Below are 24,015 nucleotides of genomic sequence, written 5' to 3'. Positions count from 1 at the left end.
CTTCATTAGAAACTCTTTCTGACTTGCATCCTAACAGATTGCTAAATATCTACCTGCTAACCCACCATGAAAAGAGTATTTCAAATGACAGAACTTTTCCTAAAATGCAGTGCAAATAATCCAATTTCCAGAGTAAATTAAATGAAAGTTGTGTTGTGGTATATTTTCAAAGTTTGAATACCTATGAAAAACACACCGCGATTGATACAGTACTCATATACAGTACACATATGTTAACGTGTGTGTATGCCAGAGCTTTCCAAACTGTGTGTCACAACACATTAGTGTGTCGTTTGCAGTGTGTAGGTAGGTGTGTCACACAAATGCTCCTATCAGGGCTGGAAAGGGGTTAGTGTACCCTCCAGTTTGCTAGTAAAACTGAATTACTGTCGCGAAATGAAAGTGTGTCACCAACATGAAAAGTTTGGAAAGTTCTGGTGTGTACACACACACACACACACAGACACACACACACACACAGAGAGACACACACAGACACACACTATAGCACCTTCCATTGCACCAAACATACATCTTTGGAAGAGCCCACATTGTATTTAGGTTCAGATTCCTATGACTTAGAGGCCAGATGTTTCACAAATGGCCAACAATTGGTTAGAATAAATTAATGACTGATTTCTGAGCTTTGATGGAATTACGCATACCTCTTTTCTCAATGTGCCATGTGAATGTTCTCCAGTTAAAGGTTTTTTTTTTTGACAAGTGAGGCCACCCAGCAGAAAACAACTGATGCAAAAACCAGGAGTAATCCCTCTGTTTAGTTCAACATTGTGGTTAGCCTTAACACTGCCTCTATTATCCAATGGATTTAGAGAAACCTTCATTTATTTGTTGGCCTCAGTTTTCAACTTTGTTGCCTTCTTTAAAGGGCCCGAGACCAATTCCTATGTAAATACATTTGCATACTCTTACAAAGAAAATGTTCTGGGGCTGTGATTAAACTTGCACAACTAGATAGCTCCTGTGAACATATTTGTGATCCCCCATAAGTACTTTCTCAAATACATACCAGTAAATGAAGCTGAATGTCAGGTCTCTTTACAAGAACCTTTGTAGATAAGAAGAAAACCACTACAATCCACACAGAAATACGCAGGACTGAGCCAATACAATGAAGGAATATAAAATTTGGAACATTGGAGAGCAGGAGATTATTTTACTTTGCTCATACAATGACTGTGGGGCTTAGAGACCCCCTTCTTTATAATGTGCGATAATATGAATATTATTTGACACATGTGACAGCATTTTTGTTGTCACAAATGGACAACTGAATATTTGCGTACTTTTGCATTTCTACTATTAATAATTTATTTTCTATTTCCTTACATCAGTGAGATTTACAATGTCATTTATTATCCTGGCAGCTGCAGCATAGTCTGCACATGGCCAATTCAAGTATAATATCATCATACATTCAGTAATTTTATTCTGAAGTGAAGGAACTAAAATTTTATTCTTAAGTAAAGGAATTAAAATTTAATGCATAAAAATTGCAGCCTTCAAGAGTTCTTGTATGACTATCATACAATTCTGACTTGAAAACAAAGAAGTGGAAGTATCCTGATGTAGTTAAGGAGTATGCATGCTTTCAACTCATAAAAATGAGTGATCTAATTTTGTTCAACTGACAACCACAGGTTATCTAGTACAACATATATTTTTAATGCATGTTTTAAAGTGACTCATGGCACATCTTAACCTTTTACTTCCAAATAAAAGTTGTAACAGATATCTAAACTAGCAGTTTGAATTTGGATCTTTGTTCCACCGTGTGAACTAATAATATTTTTATAATGTGACATTCTTAGTTTGGAAAATTTGAAAACCTTAATAACTGCAAGTTATCTAATTTCCCACTCACCCTGCATGCAATTAATAAAATAAGAAAAACAAATTATATGTACTATTTATCTTCCTCCTCATTAGTACTGAACATGTATGTTAAAGCTTCACTTTTCCAAATACCACATCTAAGACCAATTTCTCTTACTACACTAAGCACATCAATGCCCAAGCAAATGAACTACCAAAGTGCCCTAATTAACAATTTTGCAAGTGAATGCAGACATTAGTGCTACACTACAACCATTAAAGTCTATTCTATGCCATATCAGTTTCTGTTAACATTTCAATGGACCAATTAATGACCTCCCCCTTCCCTCAGACTCAATTAAGCTATTTGAACATCAATTGTGCTAACTTGCCATGCATTTTATGCAAACGAGGCATGTAAGAGATTCATTTTTGTTCAATCTTAATGATGTTCTGAAGGAAAAAATATTACAAAACTGTATATGCCTCATGCTTTCCATAGATAATGCCTGCAAAAGGTGGTCTCCACCAGAATAATGCAACAGCAGAATAGGATTTAGACAGAACATGCAGTCTTAATGAGCTTCTCTTTTGAGGTATTTTTGTGTCACCAGCAGCCGTGCTTCCTCTAGCAAGGGATGGGTGCCACCCCAGAGGTAGGGGCAATCTCCCAAGTATCTGCTTCTCTGCTGAACTGTACATGATGTTTCTGAGCTATATTGACATGAGCAGCTACTTTAGTTCAATAAACATTAACACACTTTAACTCTTGTTTGGTGGATTTCTGTGGGACACTGTGGAGTTACAATTTTCCACATCCTGGAAGGCTATTAAAATCACTTTCAATATTGTGGCATTCCATGTGGTGAGCATAATAGCTGAAAGCATCTTATCTTGACCATAAGCCCAGTTGTGTGCTGCACTTCACCACCAATACTAGGCATCTCAGCTGGGCATGAAAAAAATGCACATGCTACTGAGCTGAAACCAGTCATAACAGCCACAAAGGAGCACTGCTGAAGAGGGGGAGAAGCTGTCAGCTGAGGAATGAACAGAAGTGCGTAACTCTTCTCTTGAAGAATATGCAGCTCTTACTGAACCTTTGACTCAAGTAAGCCATTTCTGGGCCTTTCAACAAACCAGAGGCACCACGTTGCCCCCAATATTGGGGGTGGGGAGTCACATGCGCAACACCACATCTTTTGGAGACACTGAGTGCCCTGGAGGAGCTGGCCACTGAAGCTGTGATGCGCAATGAGCGTGACGTCGCACCCACACGACACACACTGTGCCCCCTCGACATTGAGGGACCCAGCCCCTTTTCAACGAAGACTGAGGAGGCGTGCCAGCAACAAACCATCTCTGTTACAAAAAGGATTATTGCTTCTTCTCTAGAAAGCAAGGCAGAAGGGAGCTATTGGATAGCCTGTCATCACTTTACACAAGTTATTCCTCCATAAGTGTGTATTGGGGGAGAGATAAAGAATATATTTTAAACATTTTTAAAATTGCTTTTAAAATTTTCAGGAAAGTTTGTAAAAAAGCAAGCAAGCAGGCAGGGAGGCAAGCAAGCAAGCAAATGTATTTTAATTATTAGATAAAAAGCTGATATGAACAGTAGAACAAAGTGCACCTTCCTTAATTCCTATCCATAGGCGTTGACAGGATTTCCCCCCAGGGAAAGTAAAACACTGAAAAGTGGGGAAGGCTACTTGCTCACAAAAATGATAATATTTTCTGCACATTTTGTCTCATATCTTAGGTTCTACAAATGCTAGAAACTTACTTTTTTAAAAAAAAAGAAAAGAAAGCTGTCAATCTGGGCATCATGGCTCACGGGGACTGTCCCCTTGTCCCCCCATGGATGTCCATGGCCCTATCTAAATACCTAACATAGTGTACACCAATTAGTAAGAACCGTAATAATTAACTGTTTACTTAATTTCCTTAGATTTTGGTATGGAAGCTCCAAAAAGTCAATCTCTCAACAGAATTCTATGAAGACAGGGAATGCCAACTCTTAAGAAATCTATTTAAAATTCTGATTCTGGACATAAATAAATAATCCAATAGCAACCTGTGATAGTCAAAGTCAAAGGAAGGCATGGTATCTGCAAGGGGGATGGACATTTTCCCTTTCATATTGCTAATCTAGTATATCACTTGCTAGTACACCCCAGCATGTACTTTTTGCTCCTATCAACAATTAAACGAATACATTCATTAAACAGTCTTATCTCTGAATATGATAGCTTGTAATTCATGCTAACTAGATAAACCAAAGTAAATTTTATTTAAATTTTCATTTCCTCGTGAAACTTTGTAGATGGCACATATCTCATGATTAACGGACAACCGTCTAGAGCGTCCCATTCTCTAATCTTCCTAAAATCCCTTTTCATCCGATTGTTTAAGACGGCTTGAAAGGCTAACACCAAGACTAAGACTAGGCACATGGGGGAGGGGGGAGGGAGGAGAGCTTTTGTAGGTTAGCTAATTAAACTGTTTGTCTTCTGAAACATTTAACTGGCTTTAGAGATTATTCTAATTAAGAATGATGTTAGATGTATTTTTTTAATGTAGCTATTAAAATTAATCATAATCCAACAATCTCATGCAATGAACTATGTAAATAGAGATGTGCTCCAAGTCTTGCTCCATTTTTTCTTACTAGCGGGACGGATCGTTATGGAAGCTATGAAACATGCATTCAGATTGTAATTGATTTTTAATTAGGGGCTATTCGCAAACCAACAACTTTTATCCATTTATGCTATTGTGCATGGTAAACAAGTATGTTCTCAACAGAGCCAAACACCATGGGTGTTTTCCAAGCAACACAGCCATTCCAACGCAGTCTGGTGTTCACACACTGTACATTCTTTTCTCTGTGTTGTACATTATGCCTATTGAATTAAAATAAAGCCCACTCTTATTAATTTTGCAAGGTCTACAAATTGGCAATGCACAAATTCAGGAGCTTTTTCTTCAGTAAAATATAGCGGAGTTCTCCAAAATATTGCTGGCACAGAATTAAAAAAACCATCCCAAGAAAAAGGCCTATATTAAAACATGTGCACAGACTCATACACACACTCACAAACTGGCACTCAAACAAAAAGAATGCCAATGGCTAGGCGCCAATATGTAAATTGCCTGGTTAAAAAAATAATACCATTTACTTCTTAAATTATTTAAGGAAACAAAACCAAACGAGTAAAGAGCAAGAATGAGTTATGATTGCGCCCCCCCCCCCACGTACGAACACACAAACAGGCAGCCTCTCTATGAGAACTCAGAAGGGTATTATACTCCTAAACACTTTTTCTTCCCTTACTGCTGAAAGATTATACTGGTTATCCCATTAAAGTTGGTAAAATGCCATTCTTGTGTCTTAAAGCTCTAGCATTGGAGGTCAAGAAGTGTATGCTGCTTCTTACAAGGCTAGTGTGGATGTAATCTTCCCGAAGTTACAATAATTAATGTTAAGCTTCTTTAGCAATACGTTTCTGAAAGAACTTGCCTGATAATATACTTAGAGCCTAGCTAGCTGTTTGTGTTTCTAAGCAATACATGTATTCTATGCGGCTCACGTACTTCAGCTTAAATCTTTAGTCAAACTAGGCTGATGATGAGTTGTTTGACTTATAAGTAGCAATAATATTCAAATTTAGAAAGGGAAATATTCTGGAGTGGGGGTTGGGGAGAATGGGAAGAGGGGCAATGTCACAACTTTCTAACATTTACCTCCATTAACCTTATGGGAGGAAACAAAATGCAGTCCTATGTCTCTATCTTAGACTAAGCAAACCTTAAGAGAAAGCAATTTGTGCAGGTAAAATGAGTATGCAGGGATCCACTGGAGTAAACTTGCTTCTTATTTTTTGGAAATGTCCTAAGATAGTACTGAACTTGTCATCAGTTTTGACATGTAAAATAAAAATCTGGTTATGGTTTTATTTTGCTCTTAAAAATGATTACATTGGAGGATGTAAAACTGACAATACAACTTTTACCATGGCATTAAGGTATTCCAAATGGGAGAAAATTAATCATGGGGGGGGGGGGAGAGAATTAGAGAGGTTACTAAGGGTCAGGGGTGTGATGTATATGGTTAAACTAACATTATTAGAGATGAGATATTGAGATATCAGGATCAGAAAACCTGTTACAAAATTGAGTATATTTATCTTGTTCTGGAATGATACAAGATAACGTTTGACCATTTGTATTATTGATAGAAGTTATCTTTATGTTGTTAAGGATATATCTAAGGCCCGTTCCCTCATATAAAATACTGTATTTTTTCGTGTATTGGACGCCCCCATGCATAGGGTGCCCCCTATTTTGGGGGACTCCAAATTAAGAAAATGGGGGGAAATTGCCCTAGCTGGTTAATTTGTTGGGGGGAGAGGATTGCCCAGAGGCTAACATGCCACCTATCAGCTGTTCCCTCACGGGCAATCACTGAGCTTGGGGGGAGGGCAGAGTTGAGCTTTTTTTTGGGGGGGGGGAGAGTGGTGAAGCTTTTTTCCCCAATTACTTTTAGCACTTTTGGCCTTTCCTGCGGGGCCTCCAAATTCTGCTTGCCTCCTCCCACTCTGCCCCCCCCCACAGCTGGGAGGGAGGCTGTAGGCAGCCTGTTTTTGTGCCGCGTCTTGAATGGCGATTGAAGTAATATCCCCCCTTTGCGCCTTTCACATCAGCAAAGCATCACGCCTTGCGCTCCTCCTGTGTAACGTTGCGCCAACCACGCACAAATGGAACCATGTGAAGACATCGCACAAAAAACCCAGCTCACACGCAGCCTCCCCTACAGCTGTATCACTTATATCTCAAAACTAATAATTCCAGTCCAACACAAGGCCTTTATGCTAGCCCGACTGAATGGTTTCCCCTCAGCTTTCGTCAAGGGCAGATATTTAAACATCCCCAGAAATGATAGACATTGCAGAAGTTCCTTGAATGTGCCGGATACTGTAGAACATATCCTTTTCTACAGTCCATTGTACAACCAGCTACACAAACGTGTGCTATCCCCTTTTTTAGGGTAGTCTAACATCATGGCAAAATGAAAAAATCAGATTCTATCTGTCTGACATTAACCTGGAAGAAACTGCAAGGGTGGCTGAGTTTTTGTCAATAGTATCCTAGAGTTGTAAATGGCACAATTTATTTCACATGGCTATATATATATTAAAATTTTACATATGGATGTTTTATGATGGCCTATACTTGTAATGCCTAATAAAGGTTTGGCGAAGAGGAAAAATACAAAGAGATATAAAAGGCTATCCTGACTAGGCCTGTAGGCAGAAAGAGGTCTTCAAGGGATGTCTTCCCTCTCGTCCCCTTTTTTTTAAAAATATGACTATATTTACTTCTTGAAATATTTAGCATCTAATTTTATATTATATCAAATAAGCAAACAAGTGCAGGGACTAATTCCAGTCACTTTGTAAAATAATTATTGCTAAGCAGCCTGTTTATGATGGCTGTGTCTGAGAAATCCTGAGGAACTGCTAGAATTGGGTCAGACGGATAGCCATGGTTGTAATAAATAATGGGCATACATATTCATTCTCTGACCTGACTACAGGCACATCCTCTCACCTTTCTATTCTTTTTTTTAAAGGTGAAGGGGGGCATTGAGAAGGAAGAAGCAGTCCCAGACAGTTTACTGGCAACTTGACCCTGAGACAGCTCCAAAAACAGTTTCACAGCCCTAAGCATGGTTAACAATGGTGTCAGCCAGCCCTGAAGCTGTCTGAAAAGTCAGCCAGATAGTGCTGCTGCACCCAGAAAATTACATTCTGGAGCTGGCTTCTGGATAATATAGCTGTTAGGCATGTTCCCACCACAGCTGTTGGCTAGTGCAAAGATAAGAAAAGAGATACAAGAAAGCAATATTCTTGGCATTCCCAAATCAGTCATCCAATTACCTCACGACCCAATTTCAACTGTGCTTTCCGTTACTGTGTTTTGCACTTACTCTCATGCAAAGGGAACAGCACATGTTATACATACAGCAGTTAATACTGGAAAGCAAAGAAGCATCAGCAGCATTTATTATAATCTGGTGGAAACTGCTCAAAAGAGGAAGTACATTATATCTACTATTATTTTCTTTATTTGGGGGAATTCTAGCTACCTCTGCTTACTCATCTACCCCAAAAGGTAATTGGAGAAACGGCGTGAATATGCACAGAACCAATGCATGCATGTGCAGTGGTAATTAAAGTGACAGCATGAACACAAAAATATACACATGGTATCCAAGCCCTTTCAGAGGTCCAAAGAGGCCTGATACGCTTCCAGCTTTTGAGGCTCCTAACCATAATAGAAATGAAAAATAATGGCACAAAACCCCACCCCAAATAATAAGGCATCAAAATAAGAGAGTTCTTCGTTTATATAATCAGTTGATCTGAAAGGACATGTTCATCACATTCCAATTTTCTGCCCTCAGAACTGACGCATATAGCATAATAACACAAGAATAGCTTGCTGGATCAGGCCAGTGGCTCAGCTAGTGCACATCCTGTTCTCACAGTGGCCAACCAGGGAGCAGAAGATGAGCACGAGAGCAGCCCTCTCCCCTCCCCTGGTTTGGAAGCATTCCTGCCTCCAGCTGTGGAGGGAGAGCAGAGCCTTCCATAGCCCTCTCTCCTCCATGAATTTGTGCAGTCCTCTCATAAATTCATCTAAGTTGTGGGACACCACTTTCTCCTGCGGGAGCGAGTTCCAGGGTTTGACTATGTACTATATGACTACATGAAGAAGTACTTTCTTTTATCTGCCTGAAATCCTTCACCATTCAGCTTCATTGGATATCCACAAGTTCTACAATGCAATAACAATGCAAGAGGGAGAAAAGCTCTTCTCTATCCATTTTCTCCACGCTATGCATAATTTTATAAAAATCTATCATGTTGTCTCTTACTTGCCTTTTCTCTAAACTAAAAAGTCCCAAATGTTGCAACCAGGGGAGTTGCCTCAACCACTCGATCATCTTGATGACCCTTTCCCTAACCTTTCCCAATTCTACAATAGAGTGGTACCTCTGGTTACGTACTTAATTCATTCTGGAGGTCTGTTCTTAACCTGAAAATGTTCTTAATCTGAAGCACCACTTTAGCTAATGGGGCCTCCCGCTGCCCCACGATTTCTGTTCTCATCCTGAAGCAAAGTTCTTAACCCAAGGTACTATTTCTGGGTTAGCGGATCTGTAACCTGAAGCGTATGTAACCAGAGGTACCACTGTATTCTTTTTGGGATGAGGCAACCAGAAATGTACGTAGTACTCCAAATGCTGTCTCACCATAGATCTGTATAATGGCATCATTATACCTGCAGTTCTATTTTCAATTCCTTTCCTAATGGTGCCCAGCATAGAATTTGCTTTTTTCATGGCCACCACACACTGGCTTGACATCTTCATCGAGTTATCAACTAAGACCCAAAGGTCTCACTCCTGGTCTGTCTCCTCTAGTTCAAATCCCATGAGCCTGTACCTGAAATTAAGGTTTTTTGCTCTAACATACATATTTCAACATGCTCCAACATACACTTGATAACACTGAATTGCATTTGCCATTCTACTGCCCATTCACTCAGCCTGGTATTAATTCAAAATTAATATTAATTAATTCAAAATATCTTCTAGCAATGTAATAACAAAACAATAGCAGATAAAACAGACCATTATGTCCTACTACCTGGTATCAACAGCTATTAGCCTCATTTGCAACCATCTTATAAGAACCATATAAAACAAGAATTGTCATTAAGGCATGAGCTAATTTGAAAGCATCATCAGCCAACATTTACTATCAAATAAAGACTTTCTTCCACCCAGAATAGTGTGGGAAGTGTGGCTAGGGCTGCAGAGGGAGTGTTGAATCAACAGTCACCTCCTGCCTGCCAACAGAATCAAAACATGTTTGTGGGTGGGAGGAACTTTTCCATCCATGAAAAGTGAAGTCTGGATTCAACCCTTTAATGATATTATCATGACAATAATAATTCTAGTTCTATTCTGTTTATCTGTGAAATCCCAGAGGGCTTCTATCTCAGAGACCAAACTGGTTCACACCTGCTCAGGCTCAATAATGCCTCAGAATCAGGCACTTCCAGACCATTCACTGTGCCTGAAATGTTTCAGTTCTAATTAAGGCCCCTTCTCTTAAGTCTCAAAAGAAACATTCAGCATGAAATCATGTTATAAAGTGGTTTTTTAGTATTGTGTTAAAGAAAACAAATGTATTTTAAAATTGCATGCTACTTTAACACACATGCACTGGCACTGAACGGGGAGGGCTGGGGGGGGGGCAAGGGTCTCCCAAAAATTTCAACGAACGGACTGTCCCTGAAGTTTTGTGGTGGCACATGTGCACACACTGCAGGGTGTGCTTGCATCATGCACGCAAGCCGCGGGGCCTCCTCATGACATGTCAGCACGCCCCACAGCATGAGTGAGTGGTGTCAGCATGCTGTGGGGTGTGTGCACACGCCGCAACCACGCCACAGGGCCTGATGTCATGAATGCACACTATGGGCATGCTGACATTGCACGTCCTGGACCCCTCAATCGCAGAGGCAAGGCGCATGCCTGCACACATGCTTGCAGTGTTTCCCTGCCTTGTTGGGCCCAAAGTGTAACAAGCTGTAGCGACAAGGAAGGGAACGGGAGAAAGGAATTCGTGAAACACTAGATAAGGGACAGTAATCCTACCCCTCTTTGTGCATACACAGGAGGGAAAGGGTAACTTATTTTCTTAAGGAAAAAGCCCTCAATATGTTAAGAAGACCTCTAAATTAGAATGGCTATAACCATTCAGGTAATATTTTAAAAGAATTGTTTACACAGTGTTCCCACAGCTGTATCAGATACTGCATACTTTTCCCATTCTAGGCACAAGTAAAGCACCCTGGTAACCTTGGGAAATGTTGACCTTTCAAATTGCCCACATGGTACTTTACTTTCTTGATCCTTTAGGCACAGGCTAAAAGGATTTAATATCTTGATTATAGCTGGCATAATACAGGAGTGACTTATTTACTATCCATGGAACTACAGCTGTATATATATATATATATATAGAGAGAGAGAGAGAGATAAATCACAGATGGAAAAGTGGAAGAATTAACTGGATACTAATCAAAATGCCTTGTGGAAAGTGAAGCAGGTCTGGATGATGTCCAAGAAAATATGTTTGCTTGAAGTCCTAAGCATGGTTAATAGGAAGCATTGCGTGTTTAGTGCTGCAAGCAGGTTGTTGCATCTGCATTAGGTATGATTCATTCATAAGTGCTTATATTTAGAGTCTACTTAAGAAAAATAAACACTAGTTAGACAAGAAAGAAATATTTTTAAAAAAACCGAATTTAAACTGAACTTTGAATTACCGGTAGCAAAGAGTTTGAAATATTCCAAAATAGTGATACCATCAAAGATCTTATTCTCTCTAGTGAATAAACATTTTTACAACAGAGCTGTCCTCCCACCATCTTTTGTGTTAACTCTTTATATGGCAAACACAGAACATTCTAAAATATAAAATTAGATGCTTCTGAAGGACACTGAGCTCCCTCTGGTGAAGGCATAACAAGTTTATTAAGTAAGCACCACCTCTGGAATTGTAATCCCCTCTGGCTTCTTCTACTGAGTTTATTGGTTCAATTTTCATAACCATGAGCATCATTAGGGCAATGCAGTAATTAAGAGTTGTTAGAAAGTGAATTCTCAAACTGCAGATTAGGAAATTAAACTATTTCCTGATTACATATTAATGGAGCACAACAATAGCAGTTGCCATAAGCTTGGAAGGCAACCAAGGGATAAATCTGTGTACTTAATTACCATAAACAATGGCTGCATAGAAATGAAGTTTTAGGCACATTCCCTTCTGTAATATGTCTGATATCAGTACACACTTGACAATTCTTGTTCAATTATCTCTATTATTTAATGCGCTGTGAACGGCTCTGTGTAAATAAAATTAACCACCCCAATTACTTTGAATTCATCTAGGGACAACATAATAAAAAATGTGAAGAATTCTGTATGCCTATTAATCTAAAACATTACAGAAGCTTTCACTAGATTCTCTTGTCTATATTTATTTTGTCTATATTTATTTTAGTGCGCTGTTAATTCAATTATATTTACAATCAGTGTTCAATCAGCAGAAGCACATATTTTGTGCAAATGTGGCTTTTTTGTTTTATTGTATTAATGCAGTACTATAAAGATGTTCAATGATTCAATTGCATCATATAGAATTTTATATATAATATACAACTTGGCAACTGGCTGAAAAGGAAATTATAATTAATTAGGGGAACTTAAAAAACACTGTTTATTTTAGTGACAGTTTGGAGGAATATGTAGTGGGGGGAAAAGACAAAATGAATTGACAGTGGCCACTAAAATGATTTCTAAGCCTAGAATTTGCTTTTAAAAAATTCTCTTTCACACTTATGAAATTGTTAAATGTTTACTATATTTAACAATGACATATATCAGATTAAAAAAAATAGTGATCACTTAGTGACACTAAATGTCACTTAAGACATTTATTCACTATAAAAAAGACTTTTTTTTATCCTAATCCTGTTTTATCCCAATCAAAACAGGTTTGTCTCAATTTGTCTGGAATAAGTAGGAAAAAGTTCTACAAGCAAGGGTCCCAATTTTCCCCAAACCGCCTCCACCTACTTGAAAGCCAGATACCATATGGGCAGTGGCAGCGCACCTTGAGCCAAAAGTAGGAAGGGCGAAAACGAAGCTTTTGCCCTCCACTTTTGCAGTGCTTCCAATGCAAACCACTTCCTCAAACTCAACTGCTCAGCCAATCCCTGCAGAAAGCAGGCTTGAACCCACTGCCCATTTGCACTGTGGTTTCCTAGCAGGGCTGGCCTGAGATGTTTTGCTGCTATAGGCAAAATGCTCCACATCCCCCCCCCCCGATCAAGGCCCCTGCCTCCCTGCTACCACTGGCTCTGCCACTGCAACTGCAGCCTGAGAGCAATGAGGCCAATGGTGTCAGGGTAGCAGCAGGAGCAAAACCCTGGCATGACTGGCAGTGATGAGAGTGGCGCTCAGATTTGCTGCCTGAGGCGAAGAAGGGCTGCCCCTGTTTCCTAGGGCTCAACAACCAGCTGGAGTTGAGTGCTTGGGAAGCACTGAGCAAGGGATTTTGACGGCTGGGTTGTCTTGGGAGGAGAGGCAGATAACAATTGGGCCCACTGGGCCAAAAAGGTTCCCTAGGCCTGCACTGATAGTACATCACCTGCTTTTATAGTAGTGGTTCTTCATTACATTTTCAGCATCCTTACAATACATTTAAATCCTTACCCGCAAGCATACACACACCACGGTACTTTTTAACATCTTGTCCCTAAAGGAGATGATCTTTCACTAAATGGTAACTTATCATAGTGTATACATAATCATATTAGTTTTACTACTCAATTGTTTGCCTCCCTGGGATACTTTGGGGGGAAAGGCAGGATAAAACTTTAATAATAATAAATAAATAAATAAAATAGTCTGTAAAAAGGTCAGAAATCTATGGAAATAGGAGAGTACTAATGTTATTCTTGGGACGCGGGTGGCGCTGTGGGCTAAAGCCTCAGCGCCTAGGGCTTGCCGATCGAAAGGTCGGCGGTTCGAATCCCCGCGGCGGGGTGCGCTCCCGCTGCTCGGTCCCAGCGCCTGCCAACCTAGCAGTTCGAAAGCACCCCCGGGGCAAGTAGATAAATAGGTACCGCTTACCAGCGGGAAGGTAAACGGCGTTCCGTGTGCTGCGCTGGCTCGCCAGATGCAGCTTTGTCACGCTGGCCACGTGACCCGGAAGTGTCTCCGGACAGCGCTGGCCCCCGGCCAATAGATGTGAGATGGGCGCACAAACCCCAGAGTCTGGCAAGACTGGCCCGTTTGGGCAGGGGTACCTTTACCTTTAATGTTATTCTTAGGGACGTGGGTGGCGCTGTGGGTTAAACCACAGAGCCTAGGACTTGCCGATCAGAAGGTCGGCGGTTCGAATTCCCGTGACCGGGTGAGCTCCTGTTGCTCAGTCCCTGCTCCTGCCAACCTAGCAGTTCAAAAGTACATCAAAGTGCAAGTAGATAAATAGGTACCGCTCCGGCGGGAAGGTAAACGGCGATTCTGTGTGCTGCTCTGGTTCGCCAGAAGCGGCTTAGTCATGCTGGTTACATGACCCAGAAGCTGTACGCCAGCTCCCTTGGCCAATAAAGCGAGATGAGCACCGCAACCCCAGAGTCGGTCACGACTGGACCTAATGGTCAGGGGTTCCTTTACCTTTAATGTTATTATTATGACTTATCCATGCAATGTTATAAATTGTAATGCCAAAGCACACCATTGTGGAGGAGCACTTTGCAAATGGTTGCCTATATTTGTCCTATGTGGATAGCCATTAAAACTGGATAAATTGTTTTAGATGATTAATCATTTTTTAGTCACCTGATTAATCACTTCAAATAAATATGCATATCACAGAAACCTCAAAATAGTTAGTTTTTGAAGTGTGCAGAAGGGGCCGTAAGCCTGTTCATAATTTAATACTACAGGCAGCAACCATGTTGCTCATGTCCAATTGACACCTGACTGCTGACACACAGGTCCTTTTGGAACAGAAAGAGGGATTTTTGTAACAGGGGGGATTGGGGCAGACCAGGCTTATATCCACTCCACCAAAGCCCAGTGGGGCAGAAACAGAACCCCTATGCAAAATGGTTGCTGCCTGTATTTAGCTAGAAGACATGGTTAAAAGGAAACTCATTTTTTTTCATTCTTGCTTGGAGTAACAAATCCTTGGAGTAACACAATGCCTTAAATAGTTTCAGCCTCACAGATTAATTACCTCATCAATTAAATTTCACCTGTAATAATTAATCAACAATTTGAGGTGATTATTCTGCCAATTACACTGATTAAAAAATGGCAGCTATACCAACTATGACTGCACATTACACTATTATTGTCCCTGAAGGACCGTTTCCTTCTTATTCTTAAGACGTTCCAATTTTAAAGTTTAACAAAATGAATGACCCTTTCTGGGTCACATATGGGGGCAGGGAAGAAGCAAATGGAAAGAATTATTATGATGAAAATATAAATATGTTCAACCAGTTACACAACTTACAGTTCACAAATGAACATGATCAAAATTCAAAGGCAAATCATTCACATGTAATTTTAATTATTTCTATTTTTAACACCTTTCAGAAAAGTGTTATTGCTTAACTCAAATCCACCTGATAATCAATTGACATTACAGATTATTGTGATGTTGTGTTTTGGATAGGTATGGAGATGCAAGACTGAAAGCCCATCACCTACTATCCTAGTGAGGACAACTCCATAATAATCTTCTATTACATAGAGAGCCTCCCTTATGGATCAATTTTAGAAGCAATAGGTCTTTGGAGTCAATGGGAATCGTTAAAAGGCATGATTACAACAAGTATGTACAGAAACCAGACTTGCTGAACTAGGGTACTGTATTTTCAAACATTATTAGTCAACTTGATTGTAAGGAAAATATTATGTTAAAGAAAACTTGAAATTTCAGTGCAGGAATTTCAGATGTCTTGTGAGGTTTGATCAAAAGTCTGTAAGGGCATTTACACCCACACTGAATTCTTGCATGACCTAGCTTTTCCATTATCTTCAACTCAGTGGGTATATGTGGATGAAACACACCTAAAGAGCCCCTGGATTGTAGCGCTTGTCTTAGGTCCCGTCTGTACCATATGCTGAAAGCAGTATCACGTCACTTTCCCCCAAAGAAAATGTAGTTTGTTAAGGGTGCAGAGAGTTGTTAGGAGGCCAGCTATTCCCCCGCTTACAGAGTGATAATTCTCAGAGTGGTTTAACAGTCAACCCCTCTTCCCAGGGAATTGTAGCTTTGTGAGGCCTTTCTCAGCAACTCTCAGCACCTTGTTAAACTGCAGTTCCCGGGATTCTTTGTGGAAGCCAAGCAAAGCAGCAAGTTATTGGTTTAAAGGTAAAGTGCAGATGGGGCCTCCTCTTTACATTGATAGCCAAGAAATTTCTCCACGAACATAGAAAATGTATTTATAAGAAGCTGGTGTTTTATATACACATCATATGAAGTTGGGTATTTTTGTCTTTTTGAACAAGGAACAAGGTGAATCTTCTGTGAAATAAATGATAACTGGCCAGAACGGCCATTTAATTAAATTTGAGGAATGTCTCATTTTGGAGTAGCAGAAGGAAGAAAAGAATTGTCTAGGATTTCCCACACCAATGAAGATCTAACGAGAAAAAAGGAAACTCAAAAGAGTGGAGGAACTAACAGGAGGAATGGAAAAACACCACCAGCTTTGTTTACCCTGAAGCAGGGCAGGCGACCACAGACCCTCCAAGTGTCACGATGTGGCCAGCATGACTAAATCGCTACTGGCGCACGGAGGTCCATGACGGAAGCCAGAGCGCATGGAAATGCGATTTACCTTCCTGAAGTACCAGTATATAAGTAACCATTGGCAGTGCTGTAGGGATTCTGACATGAAGACAAATAGGATATTGGCAGCAAAGGGAGGTGGTCTTTGAAATCCTCTCACTTTATCTGGACTGATCACGTTTTGAAAAACTCAAAGAATAATAATAAAAAAAGCCCTCAGAATATTTATCTTAAATATGGAGGTCTTAACTGCAGACAAAGAGCTTTAACAAACATTTTAACTGAAGTAAGAAAATATTTCCAAGCATTTAGCAAGCTGGCTATACAATACATATATTACTTATTTAAGAAAGTTTGCAAGGTACCAAATCGAGTTAGTGTTAACCAATATTTCTTATAGTACTGCCATGTGTATCATATCTAAGTGGAAGAGGTGTGGATTGCTCTGTGTATAGCAATAATCACTAACATTCCCTTTATATACTGTGTAAATGTTGCAGGCACTATGTGAAGTATATAAAATGAAATACTATTATGATATGAAAAGACAGCCTATGCCCTCACATAGATGCATTTTTGGTTTTCTAGTCAATACCTAGCCAACTCATGTTTGTTATTTTTTAAAATATATATAAAAGTGATAAATATATCTTCCATACATGGTAAGAATGTGAAATAAATTTAGAAGAAACTTTTTGCAATATATCAAAGTCTGAAAAATATATTATCTACTCTTCTGATAATAGATACAATGAGAGGTGGTTTTCCCACTAATGCTATCGTTTGTCTCATGTTTTTTTGTTAGCAAGTAAATATAATTTACTCTCCAATAACAACAAAAAGATAAAGAATACTAGAAAAAAATCAAATGTATATCATTATGGCTATTACCAGAAAAATAGATAATACATTTTCCAGACTTAGATATATTGAAACAAAATTTATTCTAAATTTATTTCATACTTGGATATATTTATCACTTTCATTTTTTTAAAGTACAAACAGGAGTTGGCTAGGTAATGAACAGAAAACCAAAAATGCATATATATGAGGGCATATACTGTCTTTTAATCTGATTATCGTTGTTGATTTAGTATACTTGACACAATGCCTTGAACCTTAACACAATGTAAATTAATAACAGCATCTGCCTGGATATTTAGCTAACTATAGTTAACTAAATTTTTAGTTCACTAGATTTTTTGTTAGCTAAGGGAATGTATGGCGTTCCAGTGTAAAGTCAGACTTGTAAGACGGCACCAACATTAGCCTGGGGTGATATTACTGTACAGTCGCATGTGCTGTGAGACAAATACATTTCCTTCCACTGAGCATTATTTATTTTTTCCAATATCAGACCATTCTTTGTTTCAAAGCATATGATACTAGTGAATCTCCTTCCTCCCTCCCCACCACAATTCATGGCTGGCAACAACCAGTATTTAAAAACCCATCTGATATATAGTGGGTTGGATCTCATCACAACAACACCGTTCATAAAATCCCAACTATATGCTTTAATCCTTTTTGACTGCAGCAGCAACGCAAAGCATTATACACTTAAAGAAAAATCCCAACCTGCCATCCTGAAAAAATAATAATTGTGGCGCGTCAGTAACCAGATAGTATTCTCAAATTTCAGTGATCTAGACAGTGGAGCCTTCCCCCTATACTGTGCTCTGTTTCATGTGGTACAAGGCTTTAACTGGCCAAATCTCCCCCCTCCTCCCCACACTGAATCAGTAGAACAGTGAAGATCTTACTCTCTCTCTCCCTCTCTCTTTTTTAGCAGTGGCATATCAATGAGGCACAGATGTGTATTCCAACTCTGCATGGATGAGCACACTGTTCAATAGTGCTGGCTCACACGGTATCAGGGCAAGTTATCACTTCCCATGAAGGCACTCTTATCACCAGGGCCCAGAGAGGTGGCTGCAAATCGCAGCCTTTTTATTTTCAAGGCAGTTTTGCTGAACATTCAAGCTTCAAAGATTCACACTTCCAAAACTCTATAAGAGTTTGTGAACGCTCAATTTGCCAAAACTGTTTACAGTGTAATTGGGCACCGTACCTGTGTCCATGAGATAGCGAAGGCGCTTCTCCACCAGCGCGGCACGGGTGTCAATTTGCTTTTGCTCATTCTCTAGTGCTGCCAATTCTCCTACAACATACTGACTGGTGTCTTTGAACCCTTTCTGTTAAAGAGAACAAACAACAAGAAAAGACATCACTTGTTAAGTTGCATTTTTCCTTTCCAGAAACACTTAGTAAGGCACTTACCTAAATATCATGCTTACTACCAAACCAGGAAACACAATTCATAAATCTCAACCATCTGCCAAATTTCATTATGAGGTGCATCCCATTAAAATCACTTACTGAAAATTAGTTTTAAAGTTTGAAATCTCTTTGCTAACTTTTGAATTTCTATACAATTTTTCTTTTAAACCTGTGCTGCTATAGATTATTATAGATTATCTCAGAAAAGAATCAAAGTGTTTAATACACCATAGGTCTAACCTATAAAGCTGCTTTTCCGACTACAATGGGGGGGGGAATACTCCTCAAATTTTATTTCATCCTACATAGCCATTTTTTTAGCCAGGGAATCTACTGCTAAATATATAAAGATTTGGGATTTGAAACAAACAAAAAATCCCAACAACCATGAATACCATTCTTTTCTTTGTGTATCTATCCCTTGTGCAAATTTTAATGGTGCTATTCTACAAAAATAACAGTAAAATGTCTTCTGGTTTCCCCTGCAGAAATTGGTTGAATTGCTATACATTGGTAGTGTGGTAAAAGCATTGCTAATTAATGCTGTTAAGAACCTGACAAATGGAAACAAAAATGATTGTGCCACCGCCACACTGCAAAAAGAGAAAAAGCCTGTAGTCTAGTTTGGGTTCATTCATCCCAACCTTATAGTGACATCATTTTAAAATTTCCAAATCTTTCATATGATAAGTGTAACAGAGCTTGTCCAAGAAAGAAAGAAATATGAAGAAGACGTATTATCAGTTATTAATGCTATCCTCAAAATAAAAAAAAATCCTTCCAGTAGCACCTTAAAGACCAACGAAGTTAGTTGGTCTTTAAGGTGCTACTGGAAGGATTTTTTTTATTTTGACTATGGCAGACCAACACAGCTACCTATCTGTAATGCTATCCTGAAAGCCATGCCAGAAAACAGCAGATCTCTCAAATGTTCTGAACTTATCAGCTATAAAGATTGCTACTAATGAAAACTACCAATGGTGGTTCTGACTGGGCTATAGATAAGATTCCTCTCAGTTCCAACTGGGATGCAATTTATATCTAAAACAGTGTTTAAGAAAATAAGGTAATTAAGTCATCATATGCTGAAACTGAAGTTCTGTTTTGGCAATACAAAAGTAAGGTACATGTACTTTGGAATCACCAATAAGCCTCTTTGAGGATGCTAATTAAAACTCACTGAGAGCAGGTTAGCGCTGAAAAGCTCATTTTGGGAATCCAATTGTCTTTTGCAAAGGAATGTATATATATTACATTTTTACATTTTTAGGAAGGGATAAAATATGCTATTTCCTTATCATGTCTCTACTAGTTGCTGGATGCGACAGCCAGCCACAATAAATTATTTTCTCCTCAAACAGTAGCTAAATGAATCAATACACAAAGTTATTTTTTGAAAATTGTGATAAAAGTAAAAGCTCACAAGGTGGTACCTCTCAGAACTCATGCACAGTGTAGTTGTTTTAGGACTGGGCAGACATGCAAATTTATAGGACACCAGTCCTCCATCACCAGAAAGAAGAAAAGCGGCTGTGAAAGAGAGGCTATTTTACTTTTCTCACCCCCATCCCCCCAAACTGGTTGTTGTAGCCTCTCCAGTATAGGAAGGGAAGAAGTAATGTGGGTGGAGGAACAATAACGAAAGGTAACTGCCTACTATTCTTCATAGTTAATTGAAAAGATTACAAAACCTTGCCAATGACAGCTCTCAGGACTGTACAAAATACTGTAAGGTTAAAAGGAATGCTGTGTCAGGACGAAAACTTCCCCAGAGTTCATATGCACAATTTGCATATATATTATGAACTTGCTGAGCAAGACCTCTTCAGCTTTATTAAAGCACAACTGTTCTTAAATAAAAAAAATTATCAGCTGGCAAATTGTTAGACATGTGGTCATTCAGTGTAAGAATTAAAACACTTCACATTATCTAGATGGCACTGAGCTCCTCAGCAAAAATAACTACTATTTAGACAAAAGGTGGAGAGCAGTAAAAAAAGAGTGGCAAAAATGATGTGGTACCTCTAGACCAAAAAACAAAACAACCAATCCTCAAAACCAAAAACAAAAGGGGGAGGGGTGGCAGAAGGAAAAAAACAGAAATAAAACATATTCAGGTCAAAACTTGTTCTTCTTCCTGTTTCTGTCCCGCAGCTGTCCATCAAAAGCAGCTTTCTCCCTGCGGTCTATCAAATATTTCCCTCACAAATCAATTTTACACATGATCAGCCCATACCCCTACTGAGCTGAACCTCCCCGTTAATTAAGTGAAGAAATTACCATATATATTATATTAATGCAAACATCATTCAGCTAGTAATTCACGGCTGATCTGGATAATGGAAAGGTTGAACACCCATTAACCCAAGCCAACAAAATGGGTTGGCTGAGAAATTCTAGCAGGTCTCATGTGACTTTTTCCTCTAACTGCAGCTCTGCGGTATCTGCTATTGTAATAATTAAAATCCTCCCGGTAGATCAATACTGGAATCTCTTTATGGGAAGTGCCCTGATGGAAATGTCTCAAGGAAGCTGGAGCTGTGGAACTCTGAAAAATTCATTTTTTTTTAATCTGACAATTATCACCACGCTGCAGACTAATTCAACAGCGCACCCCTCTCACTCTGCTTTGAATGCACTGGAGATTGACATCTAAGAAAACCTAACATCTCATTTTAACAAATAAAGGCACTATTTCCACATACAGTTGAGAATTATCAGCAATCATGAAACCAGACAAAAAAATTAATATACATTAAGCACTTCATCTTCTGATGGCTTCCTCTGAGTTTCAGTTATCGCTGCCTTCTCCTCATTTCCTCTCTTTGTATCTTCCTGTATTGATCTCTGCCTTTTCATCTCTTGAAAAAAAAGAGAGGAAAGACATGTAAAATTATTATAATACTTGATATTTGTGTATTGAAATGTGGGCTTACATTATCTGGTTTTTAATATATTTATTGTTAAATATTATTAAATCATAAGATTGGGGGTGGGAGGACAGCTTTTCAGAACATTTTTGCCTACCTGGTCTGTTTTCAACATATTGACTGAATGACTGAAGCCGAGTTTTTCTGACTGTGGAGTCCTTGCTGAACACAACAGGATTTCTAAAACATTCTGTTGCTTTTTGTAATCGCTCAGCACGATGTTCTTCTGTCTCATTCTGCCAGAAAAACCAGAACTGTACATCAAATTCTTTTGTTTATAAATATGGAGTTACAAATGAAAAATAAATATTTCAACAAAAGAGAATATGTGGAGAGAGAAAAATACTGTTTGTGTTAGACAAAAATGACATCAGGAACCAGAAAAAAGTGCTGAGCCCAAGAAAAGAGGTTTTGGCAAAACAACCCCCTTGGGTTATTAATATGGCAACTTCAGCCAGGGTTCTGCTGCTAGACACCAAAATCAGTTAACGGCATCAAATGTAACTTTGAACAAAGCAGAGTTTAAACAAAGATCACTCTTCCTCAATTTGGATTCCCTGAGCATGGTGTACATTGGACTACACAGCAGTGTGTATACCCCTGAACATCACCTGTCACTTAAAATAGCCGAGTGGCTCTAGTCTTCTCCATACACTGCTTGCCCTGGTAAAGAATTCTGTCATCCTGAATGGACCCACAGACTTGTATGACAAGAAGAACTCGTTTCTAATTTTATGCCCATTGAGATAAATAACTAATGCTGGATGAAGGATAAAAGGTAGGATTATAATACTACCCCAATGAACTGTATTTCATCAGCTATAACTTTCTGAATCCAGATTTGTAAGTAAGCCCTTTGCAGCTAAGGAAGCTACAATTATCGTTTCCCAGAGCTTCCTATGTTAATGTTGGTAACAAATTCAAATGGGTCTATCAACACAAAATATCCCAGAAGACTAAACCACAGCAATGTGTGGAAACTGCAGATACGAGGTGCTGTGTACCAAACAAATATTTCATTTTATACCTAATCTATTATTATTTTTATTAAGTGTTTTGAAAGTAAATAGGGAAAGGCTAAGATGCATGACTAATAGCTAAGCCTGCTGAATGCTGAAACTGGTTATCAAAAGCTACCAAGACTTTGCCCTTCCTCTGCATTGAGACAATTGGTAATGAGGGAGTTCTCCAACGGCCTATTCTCTAGCCTCAAGGAGGCCTGGGATACAGAATCCTCCAGGGAAGGTAACAGTTTATCCTTTTCCACAAACACAGAATGCCTCATTTATAAATGTGTAAACTGCATTTTATTAAGAACACAAATCCAACTCGTTGCTGAAAGCTTTAACAGAACAGATGGACACCATGTATTATTTCTTACAATATTAGGAAAGTGTTTAGACCCGGCTACCCTTTTCGTTGCAGCAACTTAAACAAAGAAAATAAAGCACACCCAATTAATAAAAAAAATGTGTATTTAGAGCATGCAATACCATTTTTGTCACATTAACTAAATCAAATTGACCTAATAGAGGGGGTTGGTGTGCCATTTGTTGAGTTAACTCTTATTTCTATAAAGCATCACTTATGCTAGATTTGTTTTTTCAACAATCAAGCAGCTATGATTTTGCTTTTCTGAGAAAAGGATCTCTTCCAGCTCTTCATACAATAGCCATCTGACAGTCAAAACGCAGGTCTTTACCAAAATAAACAAACATGGCTAATTTTTTAGGCCTGGCAACATGCTAAAATATCAGTGCGATTAGCCAGCAAATCCCATTTTAAGAAGCCTTTTTATGACTGGGGACTTCTGCCACTTTACAAATGTATTCCTCTAAGCCCACTAATTCAGTTAGCCTTTTCAATCCATTGTATTATTCTGAGGCCAGCTTCATTTTGCATTAAATCCACTGCAGAAAGCTAAATTGAACGCAAAAAATCAGACTTGATCCAAGCTTCCCTTTGTTCAAAGATAGAGACTGAAAGTCCTCTGCTGCTGCCACACACTTTCATCACCAATTTATCGGAACCGACAGTGTAAAGGAAAAAGCAATGAAAGACATTGTTTTGGGACTTCAAAGCATCTCTGTATCTGGGGAGGAAATCCTTTCAGTCAGCAGTGTATACACCCACAGTCTGCAGGTGGGTGAAAAGTTATACATAAGTGGAACTGCCCCATAGGCATAAAAATCTTTTCACTTACTAGTAACAGTTGTGACCTAATGAAGACAATAAGATGCACCTTTACCTATCTACTTATGTCTAGGTAGAAAATAAGCAACCCAACCCAAAATGCACTGCACTACCTACACTACGTGGCACAAATCTTTAAGAAACGTATGTGGGTTTATATAATAGTTTGACTTCAATATAGCAAAACCCAACAGTTAATCGTTAAAAGCAGTATTTTTAAAAAAGAAAAATAGGTGTTGGTACGCACCATGACCCCCACCACTCCCACCACTGCTTCCCCGACCCCGATCGCCCCTCCCTGCTCTTTTGCTGCTTCTTCC

The 24,015-nt window shown here is 39.0% G+C and overlaps 1 protein-coding gene across 4 annotated transcripts in view; it reads right to left on the bottom strand.

The window, feature by feature from the left end:
* Window positions 1-24,015, bottom strand: part of EHBP1 (EH domain binding protein 1) — a 280,836-nt gene that overhangs the window by 35,298 nt on the left and 221,523 nt on the right. For all 4 annotated transcript variants that reach the window (XM_082215741.1, XM_082215743.1, XM_082215742.1 and 1 more), the window contains 3 exons: window positions 21,600-21,738; window positions 21,327-21,433; window positions 18,364-18,487 (listed from right to left, as the gene is read on the bottom strand). In XM_082215741.1, coding sequence (XP_082071867.1) covers window positions 18,364-18,487; window positions 21,327-21,433; window positions 21,600-21,738 — 370 coding nt within the window. The remainder of the gene's footprint in view (window positions 1-18,363; window positions 18,488-21,326; window positions 21,434-21,599; window positions 21,739-24,015) is intronic.

The sequence above is a fragment of the Podarcis vaucheri genome, assembly GCF_965113315.1.
Source record: "Podarcis vaucheri genome assembly, chromosome: 3".
Lineage (NCBI taxonomy): Eukaryota > Metazoa > Chordata > Lepidosauria > Squamata > Lacertidae > Podarcis > Podarcis vaucheri.
Note: the sequence above shows the minus strand (reverse complement) of the source record. Positions and strands in the feature narration are given on the sequence as shown.